The sequence below is a fragment of the Suricata suricatta genome, chromosome 9 (genome assembly GCF_006229205.1).
Source record: "Suricata suricatta isolate VVHF042 chromosome 9, meerkat_22Aug2017_6uvM2_HiC, whole genome shotgun sequence".
Lineage (NCBI taxonomy): Eukaryota > Metazoa > Chordata > Mammalia > Carnivora > Herpestidae > Suricata > Suricata suricatta.
In genome coordinates, this window is record NC_043708.1 from 98,291,366 (window position 1) to 98,311,737 (window position 20,372).

General features: G+C 34.2%; 1 protein-coding gene across 7 annotated transcripts in view; it reads right to left on the reverse strand.

Moving 5' to 3' along the window:
- The window catches only part of ICE2 (interactor of little elongation complex ELL subunit 2), a 65,809-nt gene that overhangs the window by 22,834 nt on the left and 22,603 nt on the right, over window positions 1-20,372 (reverse strand). For 6 of the 7 annotated variants that reach the window (XM_029951917.1, XM_029951911.1, XM_029951916.1 and 3 more), the window contains 7 exons: window positions 19,837-19,974; window positions 19,132-19,248; window positions 18,798-18,957; window positions 17,757-17,938; window positions 8,629-9,619; window positions 7,590-7,765; window positions 3,289-3,418 (listed from right to left, as the gene is read on the reverse strand). In XM_029951917.1, coding sequence (XP_029807777.1) covers window positions 3,289-3,418; window positions 7,590-7,765; window positions 8,629-9,619; window positions 17,757-17,938; window positions 18,798-18,957; window positions 19,132-19,248; window positions 19,837-19,974 — 1,894 coding nt within the window. The remainder of the gene's footprint in view (window positions 1-3,288; window positions 3,419-7,589; window positions 7,766-8,628; window positions 9,620-17,756; window positions 17,939-18,797; window positions 18,958-19,131; window positions 19,249-19,836; window positions 19,975-20,372) is intronic. The other variant, XM_029951915.1, reaches the window with a different exon arrangement.

Below are 20,372 nucleotides of genomic sequence, written 5' to 3' on the forward strand. Positions count from 1 at the left end.
TACACAACATGGATACATTTTAAAAACTATGTTAATTGAAAGAGGCATAAACAAAAGACTATTTTATGGCTCCATTTGTATAGAGTGGGAAAACAAAACTATCACATTAGAATGATTATCACTGGGGCAGAGGAAGAAGGCAATGATTGAGAAGGATCACTTGGGGGTCTTCTGGGGCACTGATAGTTTTTAGCTTCTTGATCTGGGTACTAGTTACATAGGTAGTGGCTTTGTTATAATTCCTTGATTTGTCCATTTATATTGTTTCCATTTTCTGAAAGTGTATTATACTTAGAAAGTTAAAAATGGAAAAGAAAAATACATCAAATCAATGGCATACTTTATAACTATTCTATTTTCTTACAATGGAAAGAGTATTGTGTAGATGATTAAAAATTATGTGTAAGTATAGAGAAGTTATTGCCCTTTGTTTTAGTATGCTTTAAATTTTTGGATAAGAAATCCTTTAACTCTTGTATTATAAAGATGATTTTATATATATTCACCTAATTCTAGGTTAACAGCTTTTTCCCTCAGTACAAAGTTACACAAAATATTCCTTCATTGTCTGGTAGTATCTATTTTCATAAAGGAGAAGTCTATTTTGGGGATGATATATTAGGTAATAATTATAAGAAAAAGATTTGTATATACACTCCCTGAAGTTGAACAAAATATTATTATATTCATTATGTATAAGCAAAAAACCTCAGGCAAACAATTATAAAATATATAGTAATCATAAACACATATCTTCTGACTCCCACATTTAGCATGATTTCCACTATTCCATTTTAATGGAAAAAGATTAAAGGAGATATGGATATAAATTGTGGATTTCCCAGAACTGTGTATACAGAGTACCTTAGTTTCTTCCTCTGTAAAAAACAAACATTATCCATTTTAAAAAATAGTGAGGATTAGCAATCATGGATATATAGTTGTTAACCTGCATTACATATTTCATAAATGAGAGCTCTATTATATTCTTTTGTTCTATTGTTTTATACACACACACACACACACACACACACACATATATATTTAACAGTTTCTAAGGATAACTTTGGAGCGTTTCAAGTGCATCAGCTAATAGATAATTTGGTTTGTGAGTGGCAGATCTGCAATAAACCAAAGAAGAAAAAAAATACCCAACAATATTCTATAAGCTATACTTTGGGAGGCTGGGAGGCATGTAGTGAGGAAAACGGACACATTAATAAGGAGGATCAAAGAACAGAATATTTGAAAAGAAACATATTACTATTTTTAAGGGTATACTGTAACTCCTATCTAGCAACTCATTTCCAATTTAGTCTGTTATTTGGATGTCAAAGGGGAATAATAAACACTTCCGAAGTGAGCTATCCTAAGTATTTTATACACATCTCCTTTACTCTTGACTATCTGCAGACAGACACTCTTCTTAAAACCAAAACCACTAAGTCTACATTATAGACTTGTAATGTAATTATAAGCAATGTAGTTATAGGTATAACTATAAAAAGACGAAGTAATGAGTCATACAAACTACTTTCACATCTGATATATAACTTATTGTAATTATATTCAGTCATTCTAGATGCCAAACAAAAATAACTGTTGCTTTCTGTATTTATCCTATTTCCAGAAGGTAATTATAAGAAAAACTTACTTAGGAGCCCTTTCTCCTATACTCCCTTCCTAATGCAACATTTTTCTGAAAATTAAAAGAGTAATATAATAACATTAAACAACAAAAAACAACCCTCTAATCCACAGATGCTTTTAAAACAGCATTTTAAAACATACTCACCCCCATATAAAAAACCAAACCCATCCTCAAATCCCCCCAAAAACACAACCATACAACATAAGTTTCTCATCAAACAAATGTCAAAGAAACCAAATACAACATCCCATTAAATTAAAATGAATGGCTTACAAGTGGGTAAGATTTACTGAGTATTAAGAGCACAAAGGACAATAGTTACTTAGGACTTCACAGGTACTTTAGATGAAGTAAGCCATATAGCTGATGGCAGTTTTATCTTTTAGAGTACATCAAAAATCAAGCAAACAAAAAACACAGCACTTCATATTGCTTTCATCATGAGTCCTTATTCTTTCAGTACTTTACTTAGGATTTGAGTGCTAAGTTTCTGTTTCATTGTTTCCTAAAATAGATGCGGATAGCTAATGCTTTCAAGTAGCTTACATGAAGACTGCTGGTACGTTTCGTGGTAAGAGGTTTTTTGGAAGAACCCTGCAATTGCAATACCGGTGAAAACTAAAACAAAGAACTCTGGGCACCGAGTATGGAACAGGAGGAGGGGTTAGTGCATCACCAAGCAGTGTATTTAGCCATTTGTGTTTTTGAGTTAAGCAGACAGAGCAAATTAATTATCTTATTAATACTCTTATACAGTAAAGACAAAACACCGATTAACCAAAATATGGACAAAATTTTCAGATGAGTAACCTTTTTTTGATTAAGCAAGAAAAACACACTCGTAACAGCTCTTTCACACCAGGAATTATGCTCAGCACTATGAGAATACAAAGTTTCATCAGACACCAACCTTAAACTACTTACTCTCTAATGGAAAGATAGGATAAGTGTCAAAAGGAACAACACAGTAGAAAGTAACAAGTCATAGAGTGATAAGAAAAAAAAAAGAAAAGAAAAAAGAAAAGACTCTACCTTGAAAGATCAAAGGAAGGAAATGACTCCACAGAAGGGCAGCTTGAGATATTTGGGATGGACTGAGACATATGGGATGAATTAAAACCTATGGGACGAGACAGTCCACTGGGAGGGAGAACGATCAATGACTGGTAGGTAATCCTTCATGACCCAGATAACACAAATCAAATCCCTAACCGCCCCCTTAGATAACAAAACAGAAACAAAGTCAAAAAATATTTGAAAAAATCCAAATGTCATTATAATTTTAAGAAAATTTCAAAATATGTTCACACCAACAGTTTAAAAGAAGCTTGTTAGAGAACACCTCTACAGGTTTAGTTTATTATACTGTAAAATAAACTAAGCATTTTAAAAACAAAAGGATTATGTTGACATTCAAATACAACTAAATAAGAGGGAAAAGAAAACATTTGATCTTATTAGTCATACCTCCACCATTTAATTCTGCAGTAGGAATGGTGTTTTAATAGAAAAGAATGTTAACACAATAAGAAAACTGAAAACAAAGAGTACAGAATGCAAGTATTTATAATTGATTAATAAAAGTATGTATTTACAAAGGAATTAAAAAGGAGAGCAAAGCCTCCTGTGTAACTTACCAACATAAAACGAGCAGTTGGAATGCAATAAACTTTCAGTCCATAAGCGACAAAGTTCACTCTCAGTCAGAGCTTCAACTCCATAACAAGCTTGATACTCCACTTTGGGTAGTACATAAACTGGAAATTGCTGAAATGCAAGGTTATACTTTTTCAAAGTTCCATTAATTTACTTTTCATAGCAAATACATTTGCCTATAATTCTGCCACTTTCTAAATACTTTCATGTAATCTTACTTCATCGTTTCAGATACAGTAGAATTCGAGGTAGACAGATAAGATATCCTGAACCAATAGTTAGCTGCCCCCCAACTCAGTACCAAATTATTCACATACCTCACCACATATGTACACATTCTATCAGGGAACGTAACTGACATTAGAATCCTGGAAACAGAGCCTATGATACATAATTGCCCAAAGGTTCAAAGATGGATGCTAAGAACCAAAGACTGTTACACTAGTAATTCTCAGAGGATAAAAAAGGAAAGAAAATTTTGCCCCTTTAAAGCATTAAACACATGGTCTCAGGTTCAAATGCTCTGACTAGCTTGTTTTCATTCTATGAATGTATAGGCATTAATACCCACATTAACACCTGTGAGTGTCCTTATCTTCATTAATACAAAGACTCTGTTCCAAACATTAAGTACCTGGTAAATTATCCATTTAGATTTTATTGGTCAGGACACTAAATAGATTAAGTAAAATAACTGTGGTGATTACTGGTCTAAATGAGGATATGCAAAGAAATACACAATTATGAAATAGTATGTTAGTCATGTTCAGTGTGCTCATGTTATCTCATTTCTGTCAAAGAATATTCTACTCTTAATAGTAATCTCTTCATTTCTAGCTGCAGAAGAAATACATGATTTAAGGAATTTATTCAAAGTGATATGGCTAGTTAGTACTTTTGAAATTATACTAAGCTGTCACTAGTCATATACTTGAAAATATTTCATAAATGTTTCAGAATTCCTGATTTTCACAAAGTGGCAAATTTAGTGTACTGGAAACAATGATAGTGGTAAGAACAATTCTTATCCAGTAAAATTTTTGTTAACAGTAAGCTCGGCTCATAGGATTACCTTTGAATGTTGTAAAACTCTTAAAGTAATGTTTCTTAGATTTCAAAGTGCATATGCATAAGCTGGGTAATAATTTTGTTAAAATGCAGAATCTGAGTTGAAGAACAGGTTTTTCTTTTTCTTAAATTGCAGTATATTTCAATAATTCTATACCTTAGGTTTTGCATATTTAATAAGCTAATGTTCCAGGGGCCAACCTCAAGTACAAGGCTTCTATGTATTTTCACAATTAAAAACAAATTAAACTGTGATAAAGATAATTTTACTGCTAAAAGTATTTTATTATATAATAATTCTTCAGCAACTGGTAATCCACATTTATAGTTGTAATGATAAGCTAAAGATAAGGAAGTGGAGGTCAAGAGGGTTAAGAAATTTGCTCAGGGACACAGTCAGTTTACAACAGAGTTGAGTAATTGACAAAGATGATACTCTTTTTAGGTCATGAGTAGGTTTTCCTTGGTGATACTTCCATATCTTTAAAACTAAGTCCTGAATCTGGTTTTAATTTCTGTATGTACTCTACTGCCATCTCCAGGAAGTCAAGGGAAAGAAAAGTCTGAATATTTTATGGTAGTATTCCAAAATTAAAGTGAAATTTTAAATACAAAATTTTCAAATGATAAAAATTAAATTTACTGGAGCACTTGGGTGGCTCAGTCAGTTGAGTGTATGACTATTTATTTTAGCTCAGGTCATGATCTCAGTTTGTTTGATCCCTGGACTGGGTTCTGTGTTGACGGTGTGGGGCCTGCTTGGGATTCTCTCTCTCTCTCTCTCTCTCTCTCTGTCTGCTCCTCCTCTACTCATGCGCGTGCATACACTCTCTCAAAATAAATAGGTAAATTAAGAAAAAATTAAATTTGCTATTCCTTTCTACCTTGAATAGTAACTCCTATTCTCCCCAACTGAAAGCTTTTCTTGGTTGTCTTCCAATTACTCATATAAACCTTTTAAACTTGTATATAAATTCCTAAATAGATATTTCATCGCTAGCATGGGGTTGAAGAGACTTCTAAGTATTTTAAAGCTTTATCTCAACAAGTTTGTTTTTAAGTAGAAAATATTAATGAGAATGTTTTCTTACCTAGAGTTTAAATAGTGCTACTTTAAAAATTTCTCAAACAATTGCTTAAATTTCTCCTAAATAATTTCTTCCTTAATAACACCCTCTTCTCTCTCATCCCTCAATTCTTCTTGTTTATATAATACCTGTTTATTGTGTTTCTATGATATAAAACATTTGGGAGAAACAGAAAAGACATGATTCCAAGGGAAATGCATTCTACTAAGGGATTTAAACCATGTGTACTAAACTATTACAGATAATAAAAAGTACAATATGAAAGCATTCACTGAAAATTTTTAAATTTTATTCTGAGTTTGACACAGTCAAAAATACACGGCTCCTATTTAGATATTCTTTGGGGCTCGACTGTTTTGATATATTTTGATAAAGAGTGAATTCTTCTTTCCTATAAGGTTGTGTCTCAACATTTACAAACTGCATTTTAGTCAAGTGAATGACAATGTCCTTAACAGGTTGTCTATTTAAGGAATTATTCAGTACCCAATATATCCCTAAGCTATTCTTTCTTAAGAGTTACTGGCCATCAATACTTTCTAACTCCTGTGAGCTGGCAGACCAATACAAAGTGGCATGGGTTCAAAGGGTAGAAAGTGAAGGAAATGAGGTTAGCTCCCAAATAAATAAGAGAGAGGGCAAGTAAAAATTAAAGAAATAAAACACTGAAAATACAGTCCATAGCACTGACATATATTTATGACATTCATCCTACGGCAATTAAATTGATCACAGTTAAATATACATGAGATGGGAAAAATTAGCAAAAAAGTAAAATCTTTTAATTTAGAAAATATTGGCCTTTATATAAAGGCAGACTAAAATAAAATTTTAATAGTCTGTCATTCCTTGACTTTCTTTTATAAAAAACACTACTATAATCATTTAATTCAAAACCATTTGGTTTCTAAAATTTTAAATCTGAACCACTGATGAAAACCAAATTAGGAAAAGAATTAAAAAATTTATTCACAATCTTCCTTCTATTTAATAAAGGATAACAGTATCAACAAGTAAAAGATCCTCCAAGTCCACTGGATTCTGGTGGACAAAGATCCTGGATCCTGATGGGTTAGTTTTAGAGTTTTTTCTTGATAGACTCTGCTACTAGCAGCTTGGAAATGTTGGCAGCTTTTCTTTCTTTCTCTTTCTCTCCCTTCTTCCCTCTTTCCTTCCTTTCTTTCCCCAGTTATTCCTTAATATGACAAAATACTAATCAGGGACTTGACCCACAAGGGTCAATGCTGAAACATCACTAATTTTGATCACCTGATTCCTAGCCCCAACTATAATGACATTCTAAAGTGATCGCTGAGGATTCTTACTGGGTGGTAGGCTAGAAAGCAAGAGAAAGAGACATCAAAACACACACACACACACACACACACACACACACACACAATGACAAATGTATACAACAGAAAAAATTCTCTTACATAGCTATAATCAGTTATAATATAGAGACTCCACTTTATTTACCAGAAGTCAGTGGTCACACACACAAAAATCAAACTAACTTGAACGAGAACTTCAAACATCAAATACAGAAAACTGTTTAAAGAACCGATTAGTCAAACTTAGTAAGAACTTTTTAACCAAAAAAAATTTTTTACATCAGTACTCCAAGGAAACTCCACCCCTCCCCCCCAAAAAACAGAGAAAAAAGAAGACATCTGGCCTTCTAACAACTCTGGAAAGACCTCAAATGTGTGTGAAACCCCATCTGTCAAGATGTGGCCCTTCTAAAATGAGTCACGAAGATCCCCAAAGTAAGAGAGAAACAGGCTAGTAAATTATAATGGAATCCCACATTCACAGAAAGCTGGAATATATGTGCCAGCCTAGGTCAAGTCTGTGATGATGCCATTTTTCAAAAAGTTTATAAATTCCATGCAAGAATGCTACCAGCAGTCATGAATTTTATATCTAACACTTTCCATTTTCCCTTATTAAAAGTGCTTTCAATATTTTACTAAACAAACAACAAACGAAAAGTCCCAGCTCAAGCTGGAAAAATTCTATAGTGACCAGCAATTTAAAATTAAACTTCATAATAACGGCATGTTAAATATTTGCGGATTACCTACTTAGACTACCACATGCTAACTACCCAGGTAACAACTTACTCTTCTGATTTTCTTCCGTTTTTTAGAACGCGGCCTGGTCTCTGTCCTCTGGACACTGCATCGCACAAGTAACAACAGGTCTTGCAGGCTAAATAACTTGTAAACAAAATTTCCTTCCTGAGGAGCTACATATTCTGCTGTATCTTCAACATAGTCCTGAAGTTCATATGGCAATCCTTCAAAAATAATTATATTTCTCATTTTTATTTTAAAATACATTAGTTCTTTATCCATAATTCAAAATAAAACAGTTCCATTATCTATTTTTAGGTTTCTGTCAACTTTAACTTTCTATGTCCTCTGAGTTGAACATTCACACGAGTACAATTTCTGTTTACTTTTATGGGAACTGAAGCCAAAAGCTGAAGTCACAGCTTTAACTACTACCTTCGCTAACCCAAGGCAAAGTTTCAATTAGTGAAACAACATATGAAGGAAGAAGAAAAAAAAGCTGTAAAAAAAGTAATGTTTTTCCTAATCCAGGCAGAGCTGAGGTGCAGCTTTTTATCTATCTCCGAATGTGAAAAAGTATAAAACTCTGGTCTAAGACCATGAATTTGTAAATTCAGAATTCATAAATGCTGTTGATTATTTTCGCTCATTTCCCCTTCATCATTCTAGTGAGCTGTATCACCTGCAGCTACGGTAGCTACTGTACATGCTGGACAACCAGCAGATTGAAAAATGAAATCTAAATGACCAGATTATGATTATGATAATCTCGTAAAATCATGAGACAGGTGGGGTGCCTGGGGGGCTCCATCACTTGAGCACCTGACTTGATTTTGGCTTAGGTCATGACCTCAGTTGTGAGACTAAGCTGCATGTGTTAGGCTCTGTACTGGGGGTAGAGTCTGCTTAAGATACTCTCTCTCTTTCAATCTCTCCTGTCTTCTGTCCCTCCCCCGCACTCTCTCTCTCTCAAAAAAATATGAGACAGGTTATAACAAAGAGAAAGTGAGGGAATGAGGGAGAAAAACTGAAGGATAAGGAAGAGGCAAAATAGTTAATATAAAGGTCTTTGTAAATATTTACTTACGTCCTTTTGGCTTCTGAAACACAGAAGGCCATACAGATTTTGGCCAACTAGAGGCATCTGAAGGAGCAGAGGACTGCTCAGAAGCTGGAGGTTGTTTAGAATTTTCCAAATTCATTAAGGGCAATTCAGGTATTTTTCTAGAAATTGGCTTTAGGAGTTCATCCTGCATTTTTAAAATTTCTCCAACTGGATCAAATTTTTTATATACTCGTTTGATAGGTTTTTTTAAAACACATGACTCCTCAGAACTACAAGCAGCATTAGTCTGGTTTCCTACAGAAGCCTGTGCGGATGAAGAATTGGGGCTAGCTGGTTTAGAACTTAAATTAGAATTCACATCAGCTGTCTTTCCATTACTATTATTTTGGCACTCTGTATCAATGATTAAACAGTCTTCATCTGTATCACTATTGCAAAGAATTACATCTTCACTTCTCACTGCTTCTGATGTAACAGTCTTTTCCTTTGAATTGTCTGCGTTCTCCAGAACATTTGGATTTTCAGGGGCATATACTTTATCAGTAGCTAAATCATTTTTATTAGAGGTTTCAATTTCTGTTGAACTTTCTAACTGTAAGGAATCAGACATTCTCAAGTCACTATCTTGCACCAAAGATTTGTCAGGATTTGATGTTTCACCACATGGCACAAATCCCTGATCATCTTCATTTTGGCACTCTTCAGGGCCACCATCCATACCAGTCACCAGCTGTTTCTCCTTTTGCAACTGTTCCATCAGAATCTCAGATAAACTTCTAGAATGAGCAGAAATGTCTGGTGCAGCTGATGCCACAGATGTTGTTGCTGTGCTGGGAGCTGTGGGAGTATCTTTTGTGTTGGGTACTGTGGAAGTGCTTGCTGGACTTGGTGACTTTGATGGTTTGGTGGTGTTTACTCCAAAAGTTTCAAGTTCTGTGACGTCACCATCAAAATCCAGGTCCAAATTTTCAAGGGTCTCAATTTTTCGGCATTCATTAACTTCATAAGACATCTTAAGAAAATATATTGGTAAACTATTAGTAGCTATTCCAGGACAGCCCTCGGCTATTTCATAATGCCCCTACCCCCACATAGGTAGTTCATGCTCTTTCAAAGTAGAAAGAAATGTCTAATGGCTTTGAAAGGTTCTTGCTTAAGATGATGATAAACTACAAGCAACTGATTCAACCTTACTTTCCCATTGAAATGTTGATGAAACACAGACAAATTTCCCAATTTGTAACAGCACAAGAAATGGGGAATATTCATGAACCTGCATATCCCAAAAGGAATTTCCACTAATCGAGAGAGAGAGAGAAAGAGAGAGAGAAAAGAAAAAGAAAAGAACCACAAAGAACAAATGTGGGGCCAAACAGAAATCCAAAGGATTTTCACTGATACCTACTCTATACACTGTACTGAGCTGACCAGGAGGAGAGCCTTTTTGCCACTGTGAGAAAGCTGATTTTTAATGCAGCTGGGGAAGGGTCATCAGCCTCCAGTGCATCCCTAACATCAATAGTGACTTTCTACAGCTACTCAGAGTAAAAAACTCTTAGTAATACGGATAGGAAGTTATTTTATTGTATTCTGGGACATGAAGCCATTGAGGCTGTAGTTTTTCATGTCCTGTTTTGTTAATAGAAGAACTATAGACAGTTTTAATTTATTCGAGAAGAAACTGTCCTCTCCCCAAGCAGCAATAGATCTCTCCTCAATCTGGCAAAGGACTTTAGATAAATACCATAAAAATATTCAACCTCTGTGAACCTCAATTTCTTCATCTCTAAATAGTTATAATAGGGTCATCTTGGATTTGCTCTAAGGATTAAATGAGGGCTTGTATATAGAAAGTTTCTTACCATAGTCCCTGGCACAAAAGTAAGGAGCTTCTCCATAAACGGTAGCTCTTATTAAAATAGGGTACCAGATTTAGTAAAAAAAGAAAAAAAAAGTAAACCATATGCTGTTTACATAAGGCATTCTTACACAGAAAGGTTAAAAACAAAACAATGGGACATAACAAAAAAAAGAGATAAGAGATAGGAATATTTGACAAAGCAGACTTCAAGGCAAAAAACATTGGATAGAAAAAGGAATCCTATGCTGAAAAAAGATGAAATCCATTAATAGATAATGATTTTTGAGATGCCAAATAACTTCAAAATATGAAGTCAAAATTAAAAAATAAAAGGAAAATCTGACAGAAATACAATTGTACTTGGCCAACAATATGCTATCTGTAAGCAAAAACAGGGGTACAGAGAGTACATGTAATAATAAATGAAATATGTATGAATGACTGAAAACATATACACAGACTGCAAAGATATACCTTTTCCCTCCCAAGAATCCAAGGGGCATTTCCAAAGATGGACTATAAATTAACATACAAAGAAAACATCAATATAGTACAAAGCAGAATCTGCAAAGATCTTACTCTCTGTTTAGAAGGAAATAAAATTAGAAATCATTAAGAAAAATGAAAACAAACAACAATAAACCCTAGCACCTGGACATTAAAAAACACCCCCAATTGTTGGATAAAAGAAGAAATTAAAATAATTGCAGAATAGTTAAAAAGCAACAAAAAGTAGAACACTGGCCATTAAAAATCAGAAATATCATTCACAACCTTTTCAAGATATAGAAAAATAATACTATTATAATCATAATAAAGTGAAGAAATTTAATAACTATAAAATGAAAAATCAATGAACTGAAAAACAATGGTCTCATCTCTAGTAGAACTTACATAAAATTTTAAATATCATTTATCTGTAAATACTTCTGTAAAAGGATTCTTCTCTAAAACATATCATTAATGGGGCGCCTGGGTGGCTCAGTTGGTTAAGCCTCCGACTTCGGCTCAGGTCAGATCTCACATTCGTGGGTTCGAGCCCTGCGTCAGGCTCTGTGCTGACAGCTAGCTCAGAGCCTGGAGCCTGCTTCTGGTTCTGTGTCTCCTTCTCTCTCTGCCCCTCCCCCTCTCATGCTCTGTCTTTCTCTGAATCAAATATAAATAAAACATTAAAAAAATAATAAATAAAACATATCATTAATTAGATCAAAAATTAGTAATTCCTTAATGTCATTAAAATAGCTAATCACTGTTAAAATTTCCCCGTCCACTACTAGATGTCTTTTTACAACTGTTTATTGGAATCAGGATCAAGATCCCTACACTGTATTTGGTTGACTGATCTGTCAATTTTAATTTGTCAAATGCCTCTCCCCCATATTCTGCCAACTCCCACATCACCAGGTATTCGTAGGAAAAAAACCAAATTAGTTATCCTATAAAAATTTCTAATTCTGGATTTTAAGTTCTGCATTCTGCTGATGTCATTTAAGACACTCTTCTATCCTTTAAATTTCCTATTAAAACAACACAGTAGCCTGATTAGAGTCAGGCACAGTTATTATTTTTTTTAATTTTTAAAAAATGTTTGTTTATTTTTGAGAGAGAACTCGCAGACCCACAAGCAGGCATAAGCAGGGATGGGGCAGAGAACAGGGGGGGAGAGAGAGACTCAACCAGGCTCTGCAAGTCAGCGCAGAAACTCACAGGGAGCTCGAACTCACCAAACGTGAAGTCACAACCTGAGCTGAAGTCAAGAGTCAGATGATTAAACGAATGAGTCCACCAAACCCCTCAGGCAGTTTTTTGGTGTTGTTAACTCAGTAAGGTAGTATTGTGTACTTTCTACCTCAAGAAGCTAATAATGGCTGGTTGTCTTACTTCTTGTGATATTACGACTGATCTATTGAATCGTCAAACGTCCTCAACTTAATCTATCCATTATGAAATCCCTAATTGATCTAATGATTTTAGCAGCCATCACTGTTGATCACTGTTTACAAGTTTGAGAGAGGGAGAGAGAGAACCCTAAGCAGGCTCGGTGCTCTCAGCACAGCTCCACATCGGGCTCAAACCCACTATTTGTGAGATCTTGACCTAAGCCGACATCAAGTTGGATGCTCAACCGACTGAGCCATCCAGGTGCCCTGATGATCACTGTTCAGATTCACCATTTCATTAGGAGGTGCAAAATGGTGACAATCATATTCTATCATTACCCTAAAATATAGCTTGTACTGGAAAGGCAAGACAAATATCTGGTATTTTTTTAAATCAGTTTTTAGCATGACTTTATGCACTAACACTCTCCAAAAGTGACTATTACTTTTTTAAAGTATCATTATGAATTCCTGGGTTTTAGCATATTTTGTATATTTTAATCCATTCCAGCCATTCTTTGTCATGTCAAACTGACACATCTCTGGTCAACAGGAAACGCTTCAAGTGGCTCTGGCATCTTTCTGATACTATTCCAATAGTATTGCAGGGCTTTTACTTCTTTGATTGGAATTTACTATCTCTTGTATCTCTAAAATTCTTGGTTCCTAATATAAACATAATTGTTTGCTTTATCATATTATCTAACATGTTCAAAATCACAAAAGTAGTATCATTCCTAACAATATGGTTACTAAGTGCAGTTTAAGATTTTTTTGGCAGTTCTTTTTGAACATGGAATATAAATCTTTTGGGATGTAGACTCAAATTAATGAGTTTCAAATCATTTAAGATAATTCACTGAGTGGTTAAACCACTAACTTGATATACAGTGGATTAATTTGTTTCATTTCAGCTTAGGTTGGCTTTTATAGCATTCTAAAAATTTGTTTTATAGACACATAAAACATTTATATGACTCAAAAGCCAGAACTATAAAACAAAGTACTTTTAGAGAAATCTAGTTGATACCCTGCTTCCTCTACTTTGTTCCATCCTTCTCTCAAAAGTTTTAGGTTTATCTTTATTATGCAGGGTTTTTATTCTTTTTAATATAAGCAAGTAAGTTTATGTGTATATATATTTGTATTTCCCCCTTCATAAATAAAAAGTAGTATACTACACAAAATGTTTTTTTCCTTGCCTTTTTCACTTAACAATAGATCTTGGGTATCACTCTGTAGCTGCCTATCTATAGCTTCTTCATTCCTTTCAATAGCTGCATAGTATGCTGTTGAGGACGTACAGTTTATTTAATCAAAACCCTATTAAGTGACATTTGGATTGTTTCAAATCTTTTGCTAATACAAACAGTGCTGGGATGAATATGTTGCACACACACTTTGCTCTTTCCCTAGTGTACTTTTTTTTTTAAAGATTTTATGTTTAAGTAATCTCTAGACCCAAAGTGGGGTTCAAACTTATAACCCCAAGATCAAGAGACATATGCTTTACCAACTGAGCCAGCCAGGCACCCCTCCTCGTGTACTTCTGAGCTATATTTCTAGAACTGAGATTCCTATGACAAAGGATGAGCCCATTTCATGTTTTGGGGGTGCATCTTCCCTCAGAGGACTGCAGAAATGTTGTAACTATTATCTTTTTTTCTTGAATACCTTTGCAGGAGCTTCTGTCAACAATCTTCTGTTGCTCATCTTTAAAATGGATGGATTTTCCTGTTCCTACGGGAGGACAATCCAGGGTGTGAGGGCAGGCCAAGTCAGCTTTCTGAGCTTCACGGTTCTAAGCTCATGCTCCACTGGTACCACAAAGTATGTATGAATGTATGTATGTAGATAAGTTGGTGTGTGTGTGTATAAAACCTTAAGTACATTCTGAAATCTGCTTTCTCTATTCCCCTATCCTTCAGTTATAGGTAAACTTTTCTTTACCCTTAATGGCCTTGTTATGCTCAATATGGACTCTACGACTAGCCTGCATGAAGGGTTTTGTCTTGGAAAGAACTTTACTTGGTTAGTTTCTAGAGTTTTTATGGCCCAGGTCATCCCAGAACTCTCTTAATTGCCTGAGTACTCCTGTACTCACCTAGATTAGAGCCTATCCACATTATTTTCACTTATTTTCCTTCACTCCCTTTTGCATTTTATTTTCCTTGTGCCTGAAGAACATCCAATAGAGGGAATCTGCTAGTAGCAAACTCAATTTTTATCTGAAAATATCTTTGGTTTTTTAATTTAAGGATATTTCAGAGGTTAGATAATTTTAGTATAGGGGTTACTTTAGCACAATATATTGTTCCAGTGTCTTCCGGTTTCCCTGGTTGTTACTGACAAATTACTTGCCAGTCTAACTCTCAGTCCAGTACAGGTAATGTGCCTTCTGTTTTTCGGGTGGCTTTCAAGAGTTTTTTCTTTGTTTCCAATTATTGCTTTGGTCCAGTTATCTCTTTTACACTATCCTTCTGGATAGAACTACACATGGTAAATGGTGTCACTATATCCTGTGTATTTTTTGCCCTTTTCTCCCTATTTTCTTTTTGTTGTCTGTATTTTATTATGGATAGTCTTTTCAGACTCATCTTCAGTTTATCTATTCTCCTTTTGGCTTTATCCAATATGCTAATAACCCCACTTACAAATTTCTTAACTGCACTTACTCTATTTTTCAGTTTAAAAATTTTTTCTTTAGTTCTTTTGCAAATCTACTATCTCTTTTTAAAAGTTTCTAGGGGCGCTTGGGTGGCTCAGTCAGTTAAGCGTCCGGCTTCCGGCTTTGGCTCAGGTCATGATCTCAGGGTTGGTGGGTTCGAGCCCCGCATCAGGCTCTGTGCTGACAGCTAGCTCAGAGCCTGGAGCCTGCTTCGGATTCTGTGCCTCCCCCTCTCTCTCTGACCCTCCCCTCCTCGTGCTGTCTCTGTCTGTCTCTCAAAAATAAATAAAAAACATTAAAAAGACAAAAATAAAAGTTTCTAGATCCTCATTGAAATTTTTAAGCATGGCTTTAATTTCCTTGAACTCTGTATATTAAACAGAGTCAACAAATAATTTTTGACTGATAACTATAGGATCTATTTTTGAGTCTATTTCTTTGGTCATTATTTCTGATGGTTCTGCTCATAGTATCTACTCTCCTCGTGAGTTATCTTTAAATGTTTTCTGGATGCTTTATTTAAAAAAATCAATTGTAGAAATAATTTGAGGCTAAAAATGACATTATGTTTCAGTAAGAATTATTTTCATTTGCTCTTACCAGGTGTCTAGAGACACTAGCAATCCAAAAGCATTTGAATCCAAGTTCAAGCCCTGAAAACTCAGGCTACAATCTCTGAGAAAGTGAATTTATTTGTAGTTCACTCTTAATCCTGGGGTGCAGCCCTACAGGGTTCAAACCCGTGGTAGAAAACTAAACTCTGACTCTTTTTCCTAGTCCTGTGATGCTGCCAAAACATAGTTCATTTTTTGCTGCCTCTTCAGAACTGCAAAGTGCCATTCAGGGCAAAAATGACTCTGAGTGACAGACTTAACTCTCTGGATTTTGGTCTTCTCTAGTATATCAGCCCTGTAATTCCTCACTATCTTGTTAGCTCTTTGATGATGCTAAGAAAGAAAATTTTATATTTTGTCCAGCTTTATTGGTTGTTATCAGTGATGCGAAAGGTCCAGTACACTTGGTTTGTCATCAGCGAAAAAAGCTGTTATGTTTTTTCCTTCTTAACCTACTTCATATTTCTTCACAGCACTTGTTACTTCCTGACACTCAGCTCACAGCAAGTATAAGGTAGATTTTAAAATGTGTGAAAAGAGGGGCACCTGTGTAGCTCTGTCCATTAAGCATCTGACTTCGGCTCAGGTCATGATGTCACAGCTCTTGAGTTTGAAGCCCATGTTGGGCTCTGTGCTGACAGCTCAGAGCCTGGAGCCCACTTCAGATTCTGTATCTCTCTCTCTTTCTTCCCCTCCCCATTCATGTTCTCTCCTTCAAAAATAAACAATAAGCAGGGCGCCTGGGTAGCTCAGTCAATTAAGCACCTGACTTCAGCTCACGTCATAGTCTCACAGTCTATGGGTTTAAGCCTCGAGTCAGGCTCTGTGCTGACAGCTCAGAGCCTGGAGCCTAATTCAGATCCTGTGTCTCCCTCTCTCTCTGCCCCTCTCCTGCTCACTCTCTGTTTCTCTCTCTCAAAATAAAATAAAGACACAAGAATTAAAAAAAACATTAAGCAAATATTTTTAAAAATGTATAAAAAGAAAACAAGAAATGTTGGAAGTACTTAATGACATTACACCATAAATATATTAAAAGCAAATATCAGAGAAAAACACATAAACAAATACAAAAGACAAAAGGCCAATCTCCTTAACATTGTATGCGCTCTTAGGTATAAATAAAGTAAAAACAAAAAACAAAAAACATTTTTCTTATTTTACTTTCTAATTTTGTTTGGCCTCTCACTTTATTCAGGTTTCTGTTCATATTTCCTATATTTGGAAAAGCCTTCTTTATCATCCATTTAAAATAGTCCCATTCCCATCTCTTTCTTCATAACCCACTCTGTTTTTCTGCATAGCATTTATCACAACCTGCTTGTTTGCTATCCTTTCATTATCTGCATCCTCCATCACTAATTTAAGCTATGGGAAAAAAAGACGATTTTTATTCAATGCTGTATCTTCAGTGCATAGAACTATCTACTCAATAAACACTTATAAAATGAATGGATAAAGTTATGTCTAAATAGAATGTCTTACTTTAAGAATCATGGAAAAATATTTTTTAATACACAAAATAATAAAAGTACTATTTATGCAGTGGCAAGCATTGTCCTAAATGTTTTATGTGTATTAACTCATTCAATCCCAAATAATCTTAGGAGTTAGGTACTATCATGAAACCCATTTTACAGATGAGCTAACCAGATACAGAAAGAAACTACAAAGCTTGCTTCAAGTCAAGCTGCTAATGAGTATACTGAAAAGAATTAACAATCTGGCCAAATACTTTTCTGCACCAATCAAACTCATCTATTCCTTTTCATACTTAAAAACTCTTGAATATGAATGAAGCCAATTAAATAAAACCACTATCATGATTACCACCAACACTAAGTTTTTAGTACATATAAAGAGTGCGCTCAGCATTTTACATGTAATATCAAACTTAATTCTTGCAACAATCTTGTGAAGTAGGTATTATCATCTCTCCTTTACAAAAGGAGAAAACTGAGGCTGAGGGAAGTTAAGTTAGTTGCTTAAAGTCTAGCTTGACCTGGGGTTCAAGCTATATTTCAATGTAATGCCTATATTTTTAACTATTAAAGACGTGCAATAAAACTTTATGCTTCAAAAGGACAAACAAGTATATTTCTTTAAAAAAAAAAAGCATTACATACATCCATTTCAGACATATAATCTTCTGGTTTGTCCATAAATACTGCAGAAACTGGAACAGATGTGTTTTTGGACATCATGAATTTTAATGGAACTTCATGGTAGATTTGATTTCTCTCTCTCATTGTCATTTTCTTTTGGGGAAGTGGTGAATTAATATAAATTACTTTAACAGGTTTTGAACCTTAAAAACAGAAGAAAGAGGGTGATTAGTTTCTAGCAGTTATATTTAAAACAAACAAACAAACAAACAAACAAATAGGATATAGGGCAGAAAGATCACCAAACAAAGCAATATAGGATAGGAAAGTGGTAGCACGTCTCATGTTTTTGCTATTCTTGAGCTTGTGATCTTTAGTGATATAGCGCTGAGAGAATTTGGCTAGAAAAATGTTCTCTAACAAATTTTTAAAAAGATTTTCTTCTTTTTGTTGTCATGCTTTTACTACCTACAAGACTATACTTCCAAAAAGTGACAAAGTTTTTACCACAGAATACATTACATTTAGCTCTAATCTGTATTTTGTTCATTAGACACAGTTCTATATTGACTACTATTGTTACATAAAATAATATTAATTCTAGAAGATATTAACTTGACTGTCCAAAGAAAGGCTATTCTCTGCCTATAAATACAGACCTATTTTCGTTCTGAATTCCAGTACCAGACATGTAAATAAGTCCTAGAAACTGACCTATTTGAGGCTGTCTAATAAAAATTCTCTATTGCTTTCATTCCAGTGAAAGACAGAAGAACCTCATTATTTCATGTATTTTTGGCTACCCTAAACCATAATTATTTTTCTCTTTCACCCCCCAAAACGAGTACAGGGTCTGTAGACCTAAAAAACTCATGTAGGAGTATAAATTCTACAGTAGCACTACTTAAAGTTCGACTAAATGTAAATGTAAAATTCACATTTTCCTTAAATCAAAACTTAAAATTTTTTAATTTGACAAATGACCACCTATGTTTAACAGTTGAAATAGAATCGTTCCAACTCCTCTTTTGAGAGCATTACTTGATACAGCAAATCACAAACCTGCAACAGGTATTACTTGAATACACACTGGAATTTCCCACTGTTCCCTGTAGTTTGGTCCATGGTTATTTAATAAGGTAAATAATGATTGACTAGTTAGAGCTATCTGAGGGTGATATCTTGAAACAAGCTTCTCTGCATTTGGATCTTTACTAATATCCTGAAAAACAAAATAAAACTTGTTACTGGATTATATTTATTGGAAATTTCTTTGATGAAGTGCCAAAAAGAAGGGAGACATTCCAGAAAGGGACTTCAGAACAGTAAGATCGTTATGTACTTTATGAGGTACAGAAGATTACTTAGGAAAATCTAAAAACACTTTCCTACTTACATAATGCATAGCTGCAGCTATTTTTTCTGGTGTTTCAGTGGTAGATATGTTATCTTTTGAGAGCTGCAACTTTGCAGGCATTGAGGGAAATACCGTTTTCACGTATTTTACACTGCCCTAAGTAGGAAAAAAGGGAACGTCTTATTGCAAATATCTTAGGTATTTTTCCCCTAAGAAAAATGTCTTTTCATCATATGAAACCCTCAACTTAAAATTCTTCACTCTACTTTAGGAACCTTCTCAAAGCCAAGACTTCCATGATTTTGCTGAATAACCTGCATGTATGAGTTTTTCTTTTCAAAAAAAGGTCCAAGACAGGGTGCCATGCAATCTTCCTTGCCACTTTTAATTCTAACCTCTCATGAGGAACAAATACAACAGAAACTCTAAAATATCCTCTCTACCCATACTTACTTCCAACGATTGTGAATAAAATCCTTTAAAAGAAAAAAGGTTATCTTCTTTATATTTAGGAACATTAAAAAAGATGGGAATGAAAACAAAATCAAGAAATAAAGCTGGTAGTGGTATTTTAAAAAATAACAAGGACTGCTGTCCATAAAATAGAAAGACACATTTGTATTGCATATTTTAAAAGTTGTATCTCATTATTGTTCAAGATCTAAAAACATAAATATTGTCTATGTGACATACAGGTGATGTTGCAAACAAAAATAAATTTATACTTTTATCAGCAAACCTTACCAATGCGAGAAGGGTTTTTTCTAACTTTAATCCCATCTCTATTCTGAATGGGAAGAATCCCATTAAGCTGGTGACTTCATGGAGAGTATAGAACTCTGGATACTTTTTCACTTGTTCAGTGCAAGCCTTTAAAATTTGCTAGGAAATAAAAATTAAGAGACATTCACTTGTATCATACATCTGTAACAAAAATAATTTAGTTATATGTGACTATAGAATTATTCATTGAAAATATTAAATTTATCTCATTAATGAAACTTCTAATAATCCAAGAATAATATATATCCCTTTAGATAATCTCTTATTTTTCATAATTTGTTTTAACCTAATTTCTTAAAAGTTGATATTTAATAACATTAAAAGTAGCAATTGTATTAAAATTTAAAATTAAATAGAAAGATGCATCATATTTTCTGTGCTACTTAAGAAACTGTCAAAGAAATAAAGCCACATGAAAATTTCAGCACACTTTTCCTCCAATAAAAGCAGTTATGTGACTAATTAGGAATAACTAAGTTTAATATACTAATGATTCC